The sequence below is a fragment of the Pristiophorus japonicus genome, unplaced genomic scaffold (assembly GCF_044704955.1).
Source record: "Pristiophorus japonicus isolate sPriJap1 unplaced genomic scaffold, sPriJap1.hap1 HAP1_SCAFFOLD_304, whole genome shotgun sequence".
NCBI classification, from domain to species: domain Eukaryota; kingdom Metazoa; phylum Chordata; class Chondrichthyes; family Pristiophoridae; genus Pristiophorus; species Pristiophorus japonicus.
Window position 1 is genome coordinate 522,410 of NW_027252824.1, and position 19,493 is coordinate 541,902.

A 19,493-nucleotide genomic window follows, 5' to 3' on the forward strand; every position below is an offset into this window, starting at 1 on the left:
AGGAATCTAGAACTAGGGGACAGAGTTTCAGATTAAGGGGTCGCACATTTAGGATTGAGGTGAGGAGGAAATTTTCCTCTCAGAGGGTGGTGAATCTGTGGAATTCTCTGCCCCAGAGAGCTGTGGAAGGTGGGTCATTAAATACATTTAATGTGGAGATAGACAGATATTTGAACGATAAGGGAGTGAAGGGTTATGGGGAGCGGGCGGGGAAGTGGAGCTGAGTCCATGATCAGCTCAGCCATGATCGTATTAAATGGCAGAGCAGGTTCGAGGGGCCGAATGGTCTACTCCTGCTCCTATTTCTTATGATCTTATATTCTTATTTCACTTACATGTGCATGCTGGCAAGTCCAAACAATTAGCTGATGTTTGATTTTATTTAATCTGGAATCTAATGTTTTCTGATCTTTGTAATGTACAATGTGACCACGAGCAAATTTAACTCAGAACTCTAAAATAAAACATGTCACCACTTCAAACTCCCCCAGGGTGACTCATCTCCCATTTGTCTCTGTTAATGTCCGGATTGAGACACGTGTTGTTGGTATTTACCTGAACCTTGCCTCTTTCACCTCTGGTCACCTGGATCCGATGTCCGTACACCTGGACTTCGACCAGACGTGTCCAGGACACCGCCGTGGAGCCGCGGTGATCGTTTGCCACCTCCACGCTGAACGTGTTCAGGTTTCCCGCCGGGTCGCAGTACTTGCTGAAGGTGTATCTACAGGTGCCTTGGAAATCAAACGCCTTCCCGTCAAAGGTGTGATAATGGGGGTCGCCTGCTGCCCAGCAGGTGGCGCTGTCCCGGGGGTAGCAGTCCCGCACTCCGTCCACCAGGCGGCAGTCTTCGCGGAGTCCGCAGCCGAAATCCTCGCAGGTGAGGCCCAGGGTGGCGTTCCAACAGGTGCATTTTTTACTGCAGGTCTCGGTTAGGACCACGGTGTCCCCTCTGCTGTAATAACGACCCTGGAACGAGCAGCCACACTGACTGAGAGCCACGCAGGTCCCGCCGCTCAGTATGTAGCCATCATCACACCTGCAGCTTTCCGTACAAGGCTGGTCGCAGTACAAAGGCGCCGTCGTGTCGGAGCAACTGGCTGGACAAGCGTTACTGCAAGGGTCATAGTGATTGTGTGCCGGGCAGGGGATTTCTGCAACAGACAAAGAACAGGTGTCAACATAAGAAATAAGATCAGAAGTCGGTCATTGAGTCCCTCGAGCCTGCTCCACCATTCAGTAAGATAGACAAGAACATGACAAATGGAATATAATGTGGAGAAATGTGAAGTTATCCATTCTTTGATAGGAAAAATAGAAAAGCAGAGTATTTTTTAATTTTATGAGAGATTGCGAAATGTTGGCGTTCTGAGGGACTTGAGTATCCTTGTGCACGAATCACTGAAAGTTAACCTCAGTTGCAGCAAATGACTAAGAAAGAAAATGGTGTGTTGGCCTTTATTTCAAGAGGATTTCAGGTTAAGAGTAAAGAGGTCTTACTGCAATTATAAAGGGCGCTGGTAAGACCACACCTGGAGTATTGTGTGCAGTTTTGATCTCCTTACCTAAGGAAGGATATACTTGCCATAGAGGGAATGCAACGAAGGTTCACCAGACTGATTCCTGGGATGGGGGCATTGTCGTATGAGGAGAGATTGAGTAGACTAGGCCGATATTCTCTGGATTTTAGAAGAATGCGAGGTGATCACGTTCAAACGTATAAAATTCATACAGGGCTTGACAGGATCGATGCAGGGAGGATGTTTCTCCCGGGCTGGGGAGTCTAGAACCAGGGGTCACAGACTCAGGATAAGGGGTGGGCCATTTAGGACCAAGATAAGGAGGAATTCCTACACTCAGAGGGTGGTGAATCTTTGGAATTCTCTGCCCCAGAGAACTGCGGAGGCTCAGTCATTGAGTATATTCAAGGCTAAGATCGATAGATTTTTGGATATTAAAGGAATCAAGGGATCGGGCGGGAAATTGAAGTTGCGCTCGATGATCAGCCGTTGTCTCATTGAATGGAGGAGCAGGCTCGAGGGGCCGAATGGCCGACTCCTCCCCCTAATGTTTACGTTTCTCACAACTTCTCTGCTTTTTATTGCTTCCCTCTGAAAACAAAATCCAGTGAGTGAGTGAGATTGAGAGACGGAGAGAAGGAGAGCATGAGGAAGGTAGGGAAAGGCAGATAGGTCGTGAAGGATCTTAAAGTTCTGTCGTACCCCAAACACGATTACAATCGAACCAAGATACACATTGGTAAAGATAAGTTAGCACAAATTGTCCTACCACACAGTCCTGGGCCCCTCCATGATATTGTGGGCACTCCTTCTGTCCGACATCTGTCGGAGTAGGTTTGCAATGCCTGGCACAGATTGGGCCGGTAGCCATCACTCGCGCAGAGGTCATAGACACAGCTCTGGATGAAGGGCTGTGCGGGGAGGACGGTGTTGCAGAAACTGAAGGGGCCTTCCTGCCTGCTCATGATGCCACAATAATTCTCGCCGCCATAAAGCACTTTCTGCTGGGCCGTGCACACCTGGCACTCACTGCCACACCGGTCGCGGCACACTGAGTCATTGTCCGCCACCTTCCAGCTCCGGCCAAAGTCCTCCTCCGACCCAGCCGGGCTCCCGTCTGGCATGCGGAACTCGTCCTGTTGATCGCCGTTCATGTTCCCACACAGGCCGCAGGTGGCGTTTTGGTAACGGGCGGGGAGCGAGATGGTGACGTGATGGGATCCGTCGAAGGTCACACCCAGACCGAAGTCCGTACTGACTGCCACCGAGAATCCGCTGGCCTGAATTCGGATCCGTCCACCTCCAATGACCACCGGGACCGAGGATCGGGTCCCATTCACCTGGAGAAAGGAAAATGATGAAGGTGGTTTGAAGATTGTTTAAAGTGGGCGCGGAAATTGTGGGCACGGGCATTATTCACGTCCACATCTTCTTTCTCCTTTCTGCCTCACTGTCACATTTCTCTTTCACTCCAGCCATCGCTGTCGCTTTTTGAGTGGTGTGGGCGAGGGGAGAGGGGTGGGGAGGCGGGGGGCTAGCGGCCGTATTGGGGGGGGGGGAGGAGGTATAACAGTGACACCCACTGGCCGTCGCTAACCATCTCATCGGTGTTGCAATATCTCCGAAATTCTGTGAATTTATATCAATAGGAAGGAACTGGCTTCAATTAATCTAATTGAAACATATCAAATTCTTAAGGGGCTTGACAGGTTGATGCTGAGAAAATGTTTCCCCCCTGGGCTGGGGAATCTAGAACCAGTGGTCACAGTCCCAGGATAAGGGGTCGGCCATTTAGGTTAGTGAAGAGGAAAAATGTCTTCACTCAGATGGTGATGAACCTTTGGAATTCTCTATCCCAAAGGGATGTGGAGGCTCAGTCTTTGAGCACATTCAAGACAGAGATCTATAGATTTTGGGGAACTGATAATTAAGGGATATGGGGATCGGGCGGGAAGGTGGATGTGAGTTCGAAGATCATCCATGATCTTCTTGAATGGAGGAGCAGGCTCGAAGGGCCGAATGTCCGAGTCCTGCTGCTAATTCTCATGTGCTTATATTCCTATGGGTATATTCTCTCGCCAAATGGTGATACAATGCAAGATGAGGAGAATGTTTTTACGCAGCCAGTTGTTGTGATCAGGAACGCGCTGCGTGAAAGGGCGGTGGGAGCAGATTCAATAGTAACTTTCAAAAAAGGAATTTAATAAATATTTGAAGGGGATAATTTCACAGGGCTGTGGGAAAGCATGGGGCGGAGTTGGACTGATTGAATCGCTCTCTCACAGAGCTGGCACAGCACAGGCTTGATGGGCCCAATGGCCTCTTTCAGTGCTGTATCATCCTACTAGGCTCCGGTAAAATAATGCCCATGGTGGTCGACAGCAGGCCCCGGTGGTGGGTACAAATCCCACCGGGCAAGTTGTCAAGTTTCTATAGATATGTAAGAGAAAAAGGTTAGTAAAGACAAACGTAGGTCCCCTGCAGTCAGAAACAGGGGAAGTCATAACGGGGAACAAAGAAATGGCGGACCAATTGAACAAGTATTTTGGTTCGGTATTCACTGAGGAGGAAACAAACAACCTTCCGGATATAAAAGGGGTCGGAGGGTCAAGTAAGGAGGAGGAACTGAGGGAAATCCTTATTAGTCGGGAAATTGTGTTGGGGAAATTGATGGGATTGAAGGCCGATAAATCCCCAGGGCCTCATGGACTGCATCCCAGAGTACTTAAGGAGGTGGCCTTGGAAATAGTGGATGCATTGACAGTCATTTTCCAACATTCCATTGACTCTGGATCAGTTCCTATGGACTGGAGGGTAGCCAATGTAACCCCACTTTTTAAAAAAGGAGGGAGAGAGAAAATAGGGAATTATAGACAGGTCAGCCTGACATCGGTAGTGGGTAAAATGATGAAATCAATTGTTAAGGATGTCATAGCAGTGCATTTGGAAAGAGCTAATATGATAGGTCCAAGTCAGCATGGATTTGTGAAAGGGAAATCATGCTTGACAAATCTTCTGGAATTTTTTGAGGATGTTTCCAGTAGAGTGGACAAGGGAGAACCAGTTGATGTGGTATATTTGGACTTTCAGAAGGCTTTCGACAAGGTCTCACACAAGAGATTAATGTGCAAAGTTAAAGCACATGGGATTGGGGGTAGTGTGCTGACATGGATTGAGAACTGGTTGTCAGACAGGAAGCAAAGAGTAGGAGTAAATGGGGACTTTTCAGAATGGCAGGCAGTGACTAGTGGGGTACCGCAAGGTTCTGTGCTGGGGCCCCAGCTGTTTACACTGTACATTAATGATTTAGACGAGGGGATTAAATGTAGTATCTCCAAATTTGCGGATGACACTAAGTTGGGTGGCAGTGTGAGCTGCGAGGAGGATGCTATGAGGCTGCAGAGCGACTTGGATAGGTTAGGTGAGTGGGCAAATGCATGGCAGATGAAGTATAATGTGGATAAATGTGAGGTTATCCACTTTGGTGGTAAAAACAGAGAGACAGACTATTATCTGAATGGTGACAGATTAGGAAAAGGGGAGGTGCAAAGAGACCTGGGTGTCATTGTACATCAGTCATTGAAGGTTGGCATACAGGTACAGCAGGCGGTTAAGAAAGCAAATGGCATGTTGTCCTTCATAGCGAGGGGATTTGAGTACAGGGGCAGGGAGGTGTTGCTACAATTGTACAGGGCCTTGGTGAGGCCACACCTGGAGTACTGTATACAGTTTTGGTCTCCTAACCTGAGGAAGGACATTCTTGCTATTGAGGGAGTGCAGCGAAGGTTCACCAGACTGATTCCCGGGATGGCGGGACTGACCTATCAAGAAAGACTGGATCAACTGAGCTTGTATTCACTGGAGTTCAGAAGAATGAGAGGGGACCTCATAGAAACGTTTAAAATTCTGACGGGGTTAGACAGGTTAGATGCAGGAAGAATGTTCCCAATGTTGGGGAAGTCCAGAACCAGGGGACACAGTCTAAGGATAAGGGGGAAGCCATTTAGGACCGAGATGAGGAGCAATTTCTTCACCCAGAGAGTGGTGAACCTGTGGAATTCTCTACCACAGAAAGTTGTTGAGGCCAATTCACTAAATATATTCAAAAAGGATTTAGATGAAGTCCTTACTACTAGGGGAATCAAGGGGTATGGAGAGAAAGCAGGAATGGGGTACTGAACTTGCATGTTCAGCCATGAACTCATTGAATGGCGGTGCAGGCTAGAAGGGCCGAATGGCCTACTTCTGCACCTATTTTCTATGTTTCTATGTTTCTATGTCAAATTGAATTCAATGAATCCAATCATTTGTAGATTGGAACCAAACAAAATGACCATGACTGGAGTCTGATTATCGTGAGAGGCAACTCACCTCATGATGCACCTCAGGTCTGGCCTATATGTACTCCAGTCCCACACCACAGCAAGGCAGCTACCGATGGACAAGACTCAAACAGTCCAAGAGAAATTACCTGCATCAATCCCTAAACCAATCCCACTGCCCCGCTCTTTCCCCATAGCCCTTTATAAATCTCAAACTAATCCCACTGCCCCGCTCTCTCCCCAAAGCACTGTTTCAATCCCAAACTAGTCGCACTGCCCCTCACTCTTGCCATATCGCTGTATTAATCCCAAACTAATCCCACTGCCCCTCTCTCTTCCCATATCGCTGTATTAATCCCAAACTAATCCCACTGCCCCGCTCTCTCCCCATAGCCCGGTATCAATCCCATACTAATCCCACTGCACCGCGCTCTCCCAATAGTCCTGCATCAATCCCCAAACTAAACCCACTGCCCCGCTCTCCCCATAGCCATGTGTCAATCCCCAAACTAATCCCACTGCCCCACTCTCTCCCCATAGCGCTGTATCAATCCTCCAAATAATCCCACTGCCCCGCTCCCTCCCCAAAGCCCTGTATCAATCCTAAACTAATCCCACTGCCCCGCTCTCTAGCTATAGCCCGATATCAATGCCAAACTAATTTCACTCACCTGCTCTCTCCCAATAGTCCTGTATCAATCCCCACACAAATCCCACTGCCCCGCTCCTTCCCCATAGCCCTCAATCAAACCCAAACTAATTTCACTCCCCCGCTCTCCAATCCCCAAACTAGTCCCACTGCCCCGCTCTCTCCCCATAGCCCCGCTCTCCAATCCCCAAACTAATCCCACAGCCCCTCTCTCTATCCATAGCATTGTATCAATCCCCAAACTAATCCCACTACCCCGCTCTCTCCCCATCGCCCTGCATCAATCCCCAAACTCATCCCACTGCCCCGTTCTCTCGCAATAGCCCGGTATCAATACCAAACTAATCCGCGCCCCGCTCTCTCCCCATAGCCCTGTATCAATCCCAAACTAATCCCACTGCACCGCTCTCTCCCAATAGTCTTGTATCAATCCTAAACTAATCCCACAGCCCCGCTCTCTCCCCATAGTCCTGTATCAATCTCCAAACTAATCCCACTGCACCGCTCTCTCCCAATAGCCATGTATCAATCCCAAACCAATCCCACTGCCCCGCTCTCTCGCTATAGTCCTGTATCAATCCCAAACTAATTTAATTCCCCTGCTCTCTCCCACTAGTCCTGTATCAATCCCAAACTAATTTAATTCCCCTGCTCTCTCCCACTAGTCCTGTATCAATCCCCACACAAATCCCACTGCCCCGTTCCTTCCCCATAGCCCTCTATCAAACCCAAACTAATTTCGCTCCCCCGCTCTCCAATCCCCAAACTAATCCCACTGCCCCTCTCTCTCCCCATAGCCCCGCTCTCCAATCCCCAAACTAATCCCACAGCCCCTCTCTCTACCCATAGCATTGCATCAATCCCCAAACTAATCCCACTGCCCCGCGCTCTCCCCATAGCCCAGCATCAATCCCCAAACTAATCTCGCTCTCTCCCCAAAACCCTGTATCAATCCCCAAACTCATTCCACTTCCCCGTTCTCTCGCCATAGCCCTGTATAAATCCCCAAACTAATCCCACTGCCCGCAGGCTCCCCATAGCGCTGTATCAATCCCCAAACTAATCCCACTACCCCGCTCTCTCCCCATAGCCCTGTATCAATCCCAAACTAATCACATTGCCCCGTTCTCTCCCCATAGCCGTGTATCAATCCCAAACTAATCACAATGCCCCTCTCCTTCCCCATAGCCTTCTATCAAACCCAAACTAATTTCACTCCCCCGCTCTCTCCCAATAGCCATGTATCAATCCCAAACTAATCCCACTGCCCTGCTCGCTCCCCATAGCCCTGCATCAATCCCCAAACTAATCTCACTGCGCCGCTCCCTCCCCATAGCCCTGTATCAATCCCTAAACTAATCCCACTGCCCCGCACTCTCCACATAGCCCTGTATCGATCCCCAAACTAATCCCACTTTGCCGCTCTCCCTCCATAGCGCTGGTTCAATCCCCAAACTAATCCCACTGCCCCGCTCCCTCCCCATAGCCCTCTATCAATCCCAAACTAATCCCACTGCCCTGCTTTCTCCCCATAGCGCAGTATCAATCCCAAAACTAATCCCACTGCCCCGCTCTCTCCCCATAGCTCTGTATCAACGCCCAAACTAATCTCACTGCCCCGCTCTCTGCCCATAGCCCCGTTTCAATCCCAAACTAATCCCACTGCCTCGCTCTCTCCCCATAACCCTGTTTCAACCCCCACACTAATCCAACTGCCCCGCCCTCTCTCCACTGTCGTGCATCAATCCCCGAACTAATCCCACTGCCCCGCTCTCTCTCCATAGCTCTGTATCAATGCCAATATAATTTCACTCTGCTGCTCTCTCCCAATAGTCCTGTATCAATCCCCACACTAATCCCACTGCCCTGCTCCCTCCCCATAGCCCTGTGTCAATCCCCAAACTAATCCCACTGCCCCGCTCTCTCCCCATAGCTCTGTATCGATACTCAAACTAATCCCACTGCCCCGCTCTCCCCCCATAGCCCTGCATCAATCCCCAAACAAATCCCACTGCCCCGCTCCCTCCCCATAGCACTGTCTCAATACTCAAACTAATCCCACTGCCCCGCTCTCCCCCCATAGCCCTGGTTCAATCCCCAAACTAATCCCACTTCCCTGCTCTCTTCCCATAACCCTGTATCATCCCCCGAACTAATCTCATTCCGCTGCTCTCTCCGAATAGTCCTGCCTCAATCCCAAACTAATCCCACTGCCCCGCTCTCTCCCCATAGCCCTCTATCAATCCCAAACTAATCCCACTGCCCTGCTTTCTCCCCATAGCCCTGTATCAATCCCCAAACTAATCCCACTGCCCCGCTCTCTCCCCATAGCTCTGTACCAATTCTAAACTAATCCCACTGCCCCGCTCTCTCGCCATAGCCATGTATCAGTCTGCTAACTAATCCCACTGCCAAGGTCTCTCCCCATAGCCCTATATCAATCCCCAAACGAATTCGACTGCCCCGTGCTCTCCCCATAGCCCTGTATCAATCCCCAAACTAATCCCACTGCCCCGCTCTCTCCCCATAGCCCTGTACCAATCCCCAAACTAATCCCACTGTCCCGCTCCCCCCCCCCATAGTTCTGTATTTGAAATATTTATCCATTAATGATAATCACGGCACAAATCTTAGATACAACGTGAATATCGTGTTACTTTGTATTAAAAACTAACAGAATTATAAATATGTAAGACGGAATATGCTAAAATGTGAACTAGATTCAGCCCACTTGTCCTACTCCCATGAACTTACCAGGACCCGATCCACGGCCCCTTTCAGCATGGTGATCTCGGTCCCGTCGACCAACAGGCGAACCATTCTGGTCCAGGACACAGCCACATTGCCCCGGTTCTCGTTCTTTGCCTCCACCCTGTAGAACCGTAGTCCGGCGTCAGAGCTGCACAACTCGGACAGGACGTAGGTGCAAGTGCCTTGGAAATGGAACAGCTGTCCGTCAAACGTGTAGAAGTGCGGGTCTCCGAATATGGTACATGTTTTCACAGACGTGGTCTTGCAGGTGTAGAAGGTTGAAGAGGAGATACAGATTTCGGAAGGGCCGCACGGTTCCGAGACACAATCCAGCGAGTTCCCCACGCCGCATGTACATTTGGTTTGGCAGGTGGAGTTTTTCCAGAAGGTGTGATCCTGCCGAATAAATGTCCCTGGAAAAATAATGCGGAGCAGTTACACCCGATGGCTCTGATGTTACATTGCAGTAACTGTTTGAACTACTCTCAGAAGAGTTCAGCTCGAGGCTCGGTTGCTATGGAGAGCCTTTGGCCGGTGGTCAGACATTTGCTGTAATATTACTAGTTGAGTCGGGCGACCCGTTCGTACCATTGTAGATGCAACCTCCCACCACGCTGAACACGTCTGTCCTGAACACCCAGCGGCCCGGCTCGTTCACGTTGCTGGTCGACTCCACGTCGACTATCTCCGGAGTCTGCGATCCGGGAACACTGAAATAATGTGTCGAGCTCCCGCTGTTAAAACCAGCCTGTCCAGAGAACAGAAACAGCCTTTTGATAAAATTGTTGGTGAAGTATCCTGCCGGAAGGGTCCACATGACCTAAACGTTCAGGCCACTGAGGCCAAACCCTCAGCAATTGAAGCTGGTTCCTTACCTGTGCCGGAGTTCCACCGAGACCGGTGTCCGGTTTACCTCCACTTGACGTTCCAGTTGTCCATTGAATGTTTCTGTAGTTCAGTAAAATGAAGGACTGAAATCCATCTGTGATGAGGACCGCCTGGAAACTGTTCACCTACAGGATGCAACCGAGGCCGGCATTGAATAAATGGAGCGATTTTCAGAGCAGTCAAGGTAACTTCACACTGTTAGCTCAGTCTAAACATGTAAGCCGAATTGTGAGGGTACAAGAAACACACGGGGTCTCTATGATCCGAAACGTTACACTTACTGTTAGCCCCGCAAGCTAGTGGTCCAATGAGCAAGCAACAAGGAGCACAAGGCCCGTCAGGTGTTTGAGAGAGCTTAAGGAGTACAAATTTCCCCCCGCCCTAATCCTTTCGATGTTTTTACCGCAGTTGTGATTAAGGACGCCTCTTAAGCGAATTTTGGTCTGGAGGAGTCCGTGTTATATATTTTTATGGAATGTGTGAGGTTGCATCCCCCTGTTCCAATATTCGAAGGGGCTGCTCCTCAAATTCTGGCTGCACTTCAATCCCACTCTCCTGATCTTTGGGCATCCTGTGCAGAGGGGAGGCGGGCAGGTCCGAGGGCCTACTCGTAGGACTGCTCCTGGGCACGGACAAGGGGGCCATCAACCGGTCCAGGCAGCGGGCGGTCGAGGGGGTCGTTCAGCCCGACTGCCTGCCTCTCTTCCGTGGTTACATCCGAGCCAGGGTGTCCCTGGAGATGGAGCAAGCTATGTCCACCGGTACGCTCGTGGCCTTCCGCGAGAGGTGCGCGCCAGAGGGACTGGAGTGCATCATCAACCCTGGCAACAGAATCTTAATTTGATTTTATGTTTAAAGTTTAATTTGTTTAATTTGCCGGTTTTAGTGCCCAGCCCCCTTTTAGCCAGGGGGCACTTGTATAATTTCTGTTTTAAGGCCTTCAAACTGCACCCCCCCCCCCCCCGATAAAAAGGGCACTGGAAAAAAATTATTTTGGAGCGTGACCCCCCCTCAGAGGGGGCATTTGTTTAAAGTGCATAACTGAAATAGTTGAGTGACTTTCAACTCTTTGTTGTTTTATTTTCTTTGGTTCCGGAAATTTCTCTTAATGGGAGCGTTAACAACAGAAAACAGAGAGTTAGGATGAATGCGTCATTTTCTGGTTGGCAACAAGTAACTAACGGATTGCCGCAGGGATCGGTGCTGGTACTGGGACCTCAACTATTTACAATCTCCATGAATGACTTGGATGAAGGGACCGAGCGTAATGTAACCACGTTTGCTGATGATACAAAGTTAGCTGGGAGGACACAAAAAATCTGCAAAGGGATATAGGCAGGATAAGTGAGTGGGCAAAAATTTGGCAGATGGAGTATAATGTGGGAAAATGTGATGTTATCCGTTTTGGCAGGAAAAATAAAAAAGCAAATTATTACTTAAATAGAGAAAATTGCAAAGTGCTGCAGTACAGACAGAACTGGGGGTCCTTGCGCATGAACACAAAAGGTTAGCATGCAGGTAAAGCAAGTGATCAGGAAGGCCAATGGAATCTTGGCCTTTATTACAAGGGGGTTACAGTATAAAAGCAGAGACGTCCTGCTACAACTGTATGGGGTATTGGTGAGGTCACACCTGGAGTACAGCGTGCAGTTTTAGTTTCCATATTGAAGGAGGGATATACTTGCATTGGAGGCAGTTCAGAGAAAATTCATTATTGATTCTGGAGATGAAAGGGGTTGACTTATAAAGAAAGTTGAGAAGGTTGTGCCTATACTCATTGGAGTTTAGAAGAATGAGAGGTGATCTTATTGAAACATATAAGATTCTGAGGGGGCTGGACAGGGTGGATGCAGAGAGGATATTTCCCCCGTGGGGGATCTACAACTAGGGGGCATAGTCTCAGAATAAGGGGCCGTCCATTTAGAACTGAGATATGGAGGAATTTCTTCTCTCAATGAGTCGTAAATCTGTGGAATTATCTGCCCCAATGAGCGTTGGAGGCTAGGACATAAAATCATGGAAGTTTACAGCACGGAAGGAGGGCATTTCAGCTCATCGTGCACTTGCCGGCCAACAGGAGGCGATTCAGCCTAATCCCACTTTCCAGCTCTAGGGCCGTAACCCTGTTGGTTACGGCACTTCAATTGCACATCCAAGTGCTTTTTAAGGTGAAGATAGGCAGTTTTTTGGCGATAAAGGAATGAAGGGTTATGGGGAGCGGGCAGGGAAGTGGAGCTGAGACCAAGATCAGATCAGCCATGATCGTATTGAATGGCGGAGCAGGCTCCAGGGGTCAATTGGCCGACTAATGCTCCTATTTCTTACATTCTTAACATTTAAGGTGGCAACACCTCAGGGGCGGAAGTTGGGGACGGTGCAGAGTGACCTCCGCGATGATGTCATCACGGCACCGCATCACCATGGCTCTCCCCTTCACTGAAAGGGGAGAGCCTGCAACATTTTGGAACTTTGGCCCACTGGGCCATTAGGGTGGTTTTCGGCTGGGGCAACGGCCTGGCACCTAAGAGGGGATGCCAAGCTTCCCGTTGGAGGCCCGGCCGAACCCTGGGCATAATTGTCAGCTCGACCGAGCAGTCGACCGACAAAACTAACAGGGCGGCAGCAGCAATGCGTCTTCCCCTTTAAGTGAAGCCGCACCTCCCTTTTAAGCCTGACCTGCTGAATATTTCCAGCATTTTCTGTTTTTATACCGTGAATTTCCCTGCCTCCAACACCACTGCTAACATCACAACACCACTCCGACCTATCTGTGTGAAATTTCAAATCCCAGTCTAACCATTTGCATTGGCTGTTGAGTGAGATTGCTAAATCAGAGTACTTTTTGCGTGCTGTTGGTGCCAATTAAGAAATGTATTCAGAGCGTCCAAAACGGAATTTGCACAATACCTGTATGGTCAGTAGAGAGAGGATGCGGACAAGCCATGAAATATGAGTCAATTGCAACCCAGTCTCAGAAATTAAAGGATAATGATTAACAAAGTTCCCCATTCCCCCACGGAATTATAGACTGTTTAGCCTGACATCGGAAGTGGGGAAAATATTGAAATCAATTATTAAAGATGTAATCGCATCGCATTTGGAAAGCAGCGACAGGATTGGTCCAAGTCAGCATGGATTTATGAAAGGGAAATCATGCTTGACAAAACTTCTAGAATTTTCGGAGGAAGTAACAGGTGGAGTGGACAAGGGAGAACCAGTGGATGTGGTGTATTTGGCCATTCAAAAGGCTTTTGACAAGGTCCCACACAAGAGATTAGTGTGCGAAATTAAAGTACATGGTATTGGGGGTAATGTATTGACGAGGATAGAGAACTGGTTGGCAGACAGGAAGCAGAGAGTCGGAATAAACTCGTCCTTTTCAGAATGGCAGGCAGTGACTAGTGAGGTAGCGCAAGGTTCAATGTTGGGACCTCAACTATTTAGAATATACATTAATGATTTAGACGACGGGATTGAGTGTAATATCTCCAAGTTTGCAGATGACACTAAACTGGCTGGTGGTGTAAGCTGTGAGGAGGATGCTGAGAGGCTGCAGGGTGACTTGGACAGGTTAGGTGAGTGGGCAAATGCATGGCAGATGCAGTATAATGTGGATAATTGTGAGGTTATCCACTTTGGTGGAAAAAACAGGAAGGCAGAATATTATCTGAATGGTGACAGATTAGGAAAAGGGGAGGTGCAATGAGACCTGGGTCTCATGATACATCAGTCATTGAAAGTTGGCATGCAGGTACAGCAGGCAGTGAAGAAGGCAAATGGCATGTTGGCCTTCATGACGAGAGGATTTTAGTATAGGAGCAGGGAGGTCTTACTGCAGTTGTACAGGGTCTTGATGAGGCCACACCTTGAGTATTGCGTACAGTTTTGGTCTCCTAATCCGAGGAAGGACATTCTTGCTATTGAGGGAGTGCAGCGAAGGTAAACCAGACTAATTCCCAGGATGGCAGGACTGACATGTGAAGAAAGACTGGATCAACTAGGCTTATATTCACTGGAATTTAGAAGAATTAGAGGGGATCTCATAGAAACATATACAATTCTGACGGGACTGGACAGGTTAGATGCAGGAAGAATGTTCCGGCTATTGGAGAAGTCCAGAACCAGGGGTCAACGTCTAAGGATAAGGGGTAAGCCATTTACGACTGAGATGAGGAGAAACTTCTTCACTCAGAGAATTGTGAACCTGTGGAATTCTCTACCAAAGAAAGTTGTTGAGGCCAGTTTGTTAGATATATTCAAAAGGGAGTTAGATGTGGCCCTTACGGCTAAAGGGATCAAGGGGTTTGGAGAGAAAGCAGGAATGGGTTTCCTGAGGTGAATGATCAGCCATTGATCATATTGAATGGTGGTGCAGGCTCGAAGGGCTGAATGGCCTACTCCTGCACCTATTGTCTGTGTTTCTATGTTTCGATGTTTCAGTGCAACATTGTAATGGACGTCGGAGAGCAAAATGATTATTGATATGTTCCTCAGGCTCATACCTTTGTTGACCGAGATCCAAAATAACCGACTCTATCCCAAGTAGCCACAAATATCCATCGGGCTTGGAATTTGAGCCCAGGCGTGTATCTGTTGACGTCAGCCGTGGCCCTTTGGAGCAACACCGCATCTCTGGTTTCACGGTAATAGACCTCTCCTCCACGATTGTTGTCCACATCTGCCCAGAATGGAGCAATAAAGGCGCGGTCATCGGAGAGAGGGAATGTGTTGGGTGTGTACTGTGACACGGAAACTCCGAATGAGACAACACCGTTGTTGTTCACCTGGGGATACAAAAGCAGAACAAACAGTTGGCGAGGATGGAGGATCTGGGACAAGAGTTCAAATCCCACCAGGGCAGCCGGGGATTTAAGCGCAGTTAATAACTAAATCCGAAATAAAAAGCTAGTGTCAGTGATGGTGACTGTTATGTATGTAGACCTGTAATTGCCATGCCTAACCACCAGGCGGCTTATTTCCTGGAATCCCAAGGGATCGCACAATCCTTTGGGAGCACTTGTACATAAGGAGGCCTCACAGGCTGGAGAGGCACTTTGAGATCTGTAATAAAAGACTACGGTCATACTTTACTTTGAGCTTGCAGTATTTAGTCTGACTCTTTATTCAAGACCTAACAGTGACCATGTAACTCCCGTATTGTCGTAAAACCCCTCCGGTTCACTAGTCCATTAGAAAAAGGAAATCTACCTCCTGAACCTGGTCTGGCCTGTGTGTGACTCAAGACTCACAGCAATCTGGTTGACTCTAAACAGCCACTCTGAAATGGCCCAGCGAGATACTCGGTTAAGGGCAGTTAGGGATGGGCAATAAATGCCAGCCTTAACCAGCGACGCCGACATCCCGTGAATGAATAAAGAAGAATGAAGAACATGTCTTATCAAATCAGCATCTGGGAATGGAGAGAGAGAGAGTTTAACGTGCTAGATTCTCCACGTCTGTCTGTGAAACTGTCACCACCATTTACAGAAACTGTTCAGAGTTTGATCTCAATGGAAATGTTTCTGGAAAGGGCGGGCGATTCACAGTTTTATAGCAGCAGCAATAACTTGAATTTATATAGCACCTTGAACATCGTTAAACGTCCCAAGTAGCTTCACAGGAGTAGTTGAAGAAAAAATAAGAGACAACATAGAAAACATAGAAACATAGAAAATAGGTGCAGGAGTAGGCCATTCGGCCCTTCTTGCCTGCACCGCCATTCAATGAGTTCATGGCTGAACATGCAACTTCAGTACCCCATTCCTGCTTTCTCACCATACCCCTTGATTCCCCTAGTAGTAAGGACTTCATCTAACTCCTTTTTGAATATATTTAGTGAATTGGCCTCAACAACTTTCTGTGGTAGAGAATTCCACAGGTTCACCACTCCCTGGGTGAAGAAATTCCTCCTCATCTCGGTCCTAAATGGCTTTCCCCTTATCCTTAGACTGTGTCCCCTGGTTCTGGACTTCCCCAACATTGGGAACATTCTTCCTGCATCTAACCTGTCTAACCTCGTCAGAATTGTAAACGTTTCTATGAGGTCCCCTCTCATTCTTCTGAACTCCAGTGAATACAAGCCCAGTTGATCCAATCTTTCTTGATAGGTCAGTCCCGCCATCCCGGGAATCAGTCTGGTGAACCTTCGCTGCACTCCCTCAATAGCAAGAATGTCCTTCCTCAGATTAGGAGACCAAAACTGTACACAATACTCCAGGTGTGGCCTCACCACGGCCCTGTACAATTGTAGCAACACCTCCCTGCCCCTGTACTCAAATCCCCTCGCTATGAAGGCCAACATGCCATTTGCATAATGGCCGAGAGGCATAAGGAGAAATTAAGGCAGGTGACCAAAAGCTTGGTCAAAGAGCTAGGTTTTAAGGAACGTTTTAATGGGGGAAAGTTCGAGAGGCAGAGATGTTTAGGGAGGGAGTTCCAGACCTCACGGCCCAGGCAACATAAGACACGACCACCGATGGTGGAGCGATTATAATCAGGGATGCTCAATAGGGCATAAATAGAGGAGCGCAGAGATATCGGGTAGGGGGGGGGGCGTGGGGCTGGAGGAGGTTACAGAGATAGGGAGGGGGCGAGGGCCACGGAGGGATTTTTAAACAAGAATGAGAATTTTGAAATCAAGGCGTTGCTTAAACAGGAGCCAATGTAGGTCAATGAGCACAGCGGGTGATGGGTGAGCGGGACTTGGTGCGAGTTAGGACACGGGGCAGCGAGCACAGCGGGTGATGGGTGAGCGCGACTGAGTGCGAGTTAGGACACGGGGCACAGCGGATAATAGGTGAGCGGGACTTGGTGCGCGTTAGTACACGGGGCACAGGAGGTGATGTGTGAGCAGGACTGGGTGCGACTTAGGACACGGGGCAGCGAGCACAGGGGGTGATGAGTGAGCGGGACTGGGTGCGAGTTAGGACACGGGGCACAGGGGTTGATGGGTGAGCCGGACTCGGGGTGAGTTAGGACACGGAGGCAACCGAGTTTTGGGTCACCTCCAGTTTACGTCGGATAGAATGTTGGAGGCTGGCCAGGAGCGCTTTGGAATAGTCAAGTCTGGAGGTAACAAAGGCACGGTTTCAGCAGCGGATGAGCTGAGGCAGGGGGCGGAGACGGGCGATGTTATGGAAGGGGAAATATGCTGTTTTAGTTATGCTGCAGATAGATGGCTGCAAACTCATTTCAGGGTTCAGCCTCAGAGAAATGTTAGGGAGAGGGCTGGAGTCAGTGGCTAGGGAACGGTGTTTGTGGCGGGGACCGAAAACAGTGGCTTCAGTCTTCCCAATATTCAATTGCAGAACATTTATGCTCATCCAGAACGTCAGACAAGCCGTCTGACAATTTAGAGACCGTGGAGGGTCTGAGAGAAGTGGAGGTGAGAAGGAGCTGAAAATCTCAGTTTCTATTGACACCTGTTTTAACCGCAATTGATGTTGGAGAATGAGAAGAATCTCACAGAAGGTGTCTGAGGATTTCGGACATGAATCAATGCTCATCTGTGAGCCTACTTGCTGTTTAATATACCTTAGTTAATGCTGCAACCTTTGCACTTAATCCGTATATTTGTGATTTGTGCCCGTGTCAGGTCTCAACCCTCACTCCTGTCCAGGGGGACATGAAACACACTCACGTATAAGGATGTGTGCGATGTTTCGAAGAACGGGAAACTGGTTGAAATGGATATTTCAGGGGATCCGCCATCGTCTATCTTCGGATTCTTTGTATCGCCAGCTCCTTCGCCGAACGGATAGAACAGGTCGCCTGTAAACCCAGAACACATGCATTGCAAAGAATGGCTTCAACCTGAGCATGGTCCTCGATGCGGGGAGCAGGGGCTGGGGGCGGGTGGGGGCGGGCGTGGAGAGGATCGCGGAAGGAGCGAGTTCCAAAAGCCTGATGTACTTGGCTGGCTGTGAAATTTAGTGGTGGAGATATTGAACGGAATTAATGCCCATGGGCCTGGAAACTTGCTCAAATGACCGTGCGCCTGAAATCCCGGGGCCAATCTTCACTTTTTCCCGCATTCCCTCTCTCTCTGTCTTTTTTTTCTCTCTCTGTCTCTCTCTCTCTTTCTCTCTCTCTCCATATATATATATAAGGATATGTTATATATATATATAGGATATATATTATCGGTATGCTTGTTTCTATCTCTCTCGCTTTCCTCCTATCCCTTTCTGCTTCTCTCTCTCTTCTGTTGCTTTTCCTTTTTCTCTGATATTAGGAAGGCTAAGAGAGAGCATGAAAAATACTTGGCAAGTAAAATTAAGGAAATCGCAAAAATGTTTCATAAATATTTTAAGAGCAAGAGGGTAACTAAAGAAAGGGTAGGACCTATTAGAGACCATGAACATGGGGATACTTGTGCATGAAACACAGAAGGTTAGTGCGCAGGTACAGCAAGAGATCAGGGAGGCCAATGGAATCTTGGCTTTTATTACAAAGGGGATGGAGTATATAAGCAGGGAAGTCTTGCACCAACTATACAGGGTACTGGTGAGGCTACACCTGGAAACTGCGTGCAGTTTTGATTTCTATATTTACAAAAGGATATACTTGCTTTGGAGGCAGTTCAGAGAAGGTCACTAGGTAGTTTCCGGGGATGAGGGGCTTGACTTATGAGGAAAGGTTGAGTAGGTTGGGCCTCTACTCATTGGAATTCAGAAGAATGTGAGGTGATCTTATCGAAACGTATAAGATTATGAGGGGGAATGACAAGGTGGATGCAGAGAGGATGTTTCCACTGGTGGGGAAGAATAGATCGCATGATCTTAGAATAAGGGGGCGCCCATTTAAAACTGAGATGAGGAGAAATTTCTTCTCTCTGAGCTTCTTAAACGATAAGGTGGTAAGGGGTTATGGGGAGCGGGCAGGGAAGTGGAGCTGAGTCAATGATCAGATCAGCCATGATCGTATTAAATGGCAGAGCAGGCTCGAGGGGCCGTATGGCCTACTCCTGCTCCCATTTCTTATGTTCATTGTTTTTATGTAAGACAATCCTTGTGTGGAGGCAGAAGATGTTGTTGTGGTTCTTAATCAATACTTTGTGTCTCTTTCCACAAAGGAAAGGGGCAATGCAGATACTGCTATCGAGGAGGAGTGTGAAATTCTAGAAGAAATAAACATAGTGAGAGAGGAGGTTTTAAGGGGTTTAGCAGCTTTGAAAGCAGATAAGTGCCCAGGCCCGAATGGAATGCATTCCAGGCTGTTGAGCGAAGCAAAAGAGGAAATAGCAGAGGCCTTGACCTTCATTTTCCAGTCCTCTTTGAATAAGGACATGGTCCCGCAGGACTGGAGGACTGCTAATATGGTACCCTTGTTTAAGAAAGGAGTGATAGGTCGAATAATTACAGG

At 48.5% G+C, this 19,493-nt stretch overlaps 1 protein-coding gene across 1 annotated transcript in view; it reads right to left on the minus strand.

Moving 5' to 3' along the window:
* The window catches only part of LOC139249327 (alpha-tectorin-like), a 47,171-nt gene that overhangs the window by 17,818 nt on the left and 9,860 nt on the right, over positions 1-19,493 (minus strand). Inside the window, exons 3-9 of the mRNA XM_070872306.1 lie at positions 17,770-17,900; positions 14,633-14,914; positions 10,118-10,255; positions 9,831-9,990; positions 9,246-9,655; positions 2,290-2,860; positions 556-1,154 (exon numbers count right to left, since the gene is read on the minus strand). Coding sequence (XP_070728407.1) covers positions 556-1,154; positions 2,290-2,860; positions 9,246-9,655; positions 9,831-9,990; positions 10,118-10,255; positions 14,633-14,914; positions 17,770-17,900 — 2,291 coding nt within the window. The remainder of the gene's footprint in view (positions 1-555; positions 1,155-2,289; positions 2,861-9,245; positions 9,656-9,830; positions 9,991-10,117; positions 10,256-14,632; positions 14,915-17,769; positions 17,901-19,493) is intronic.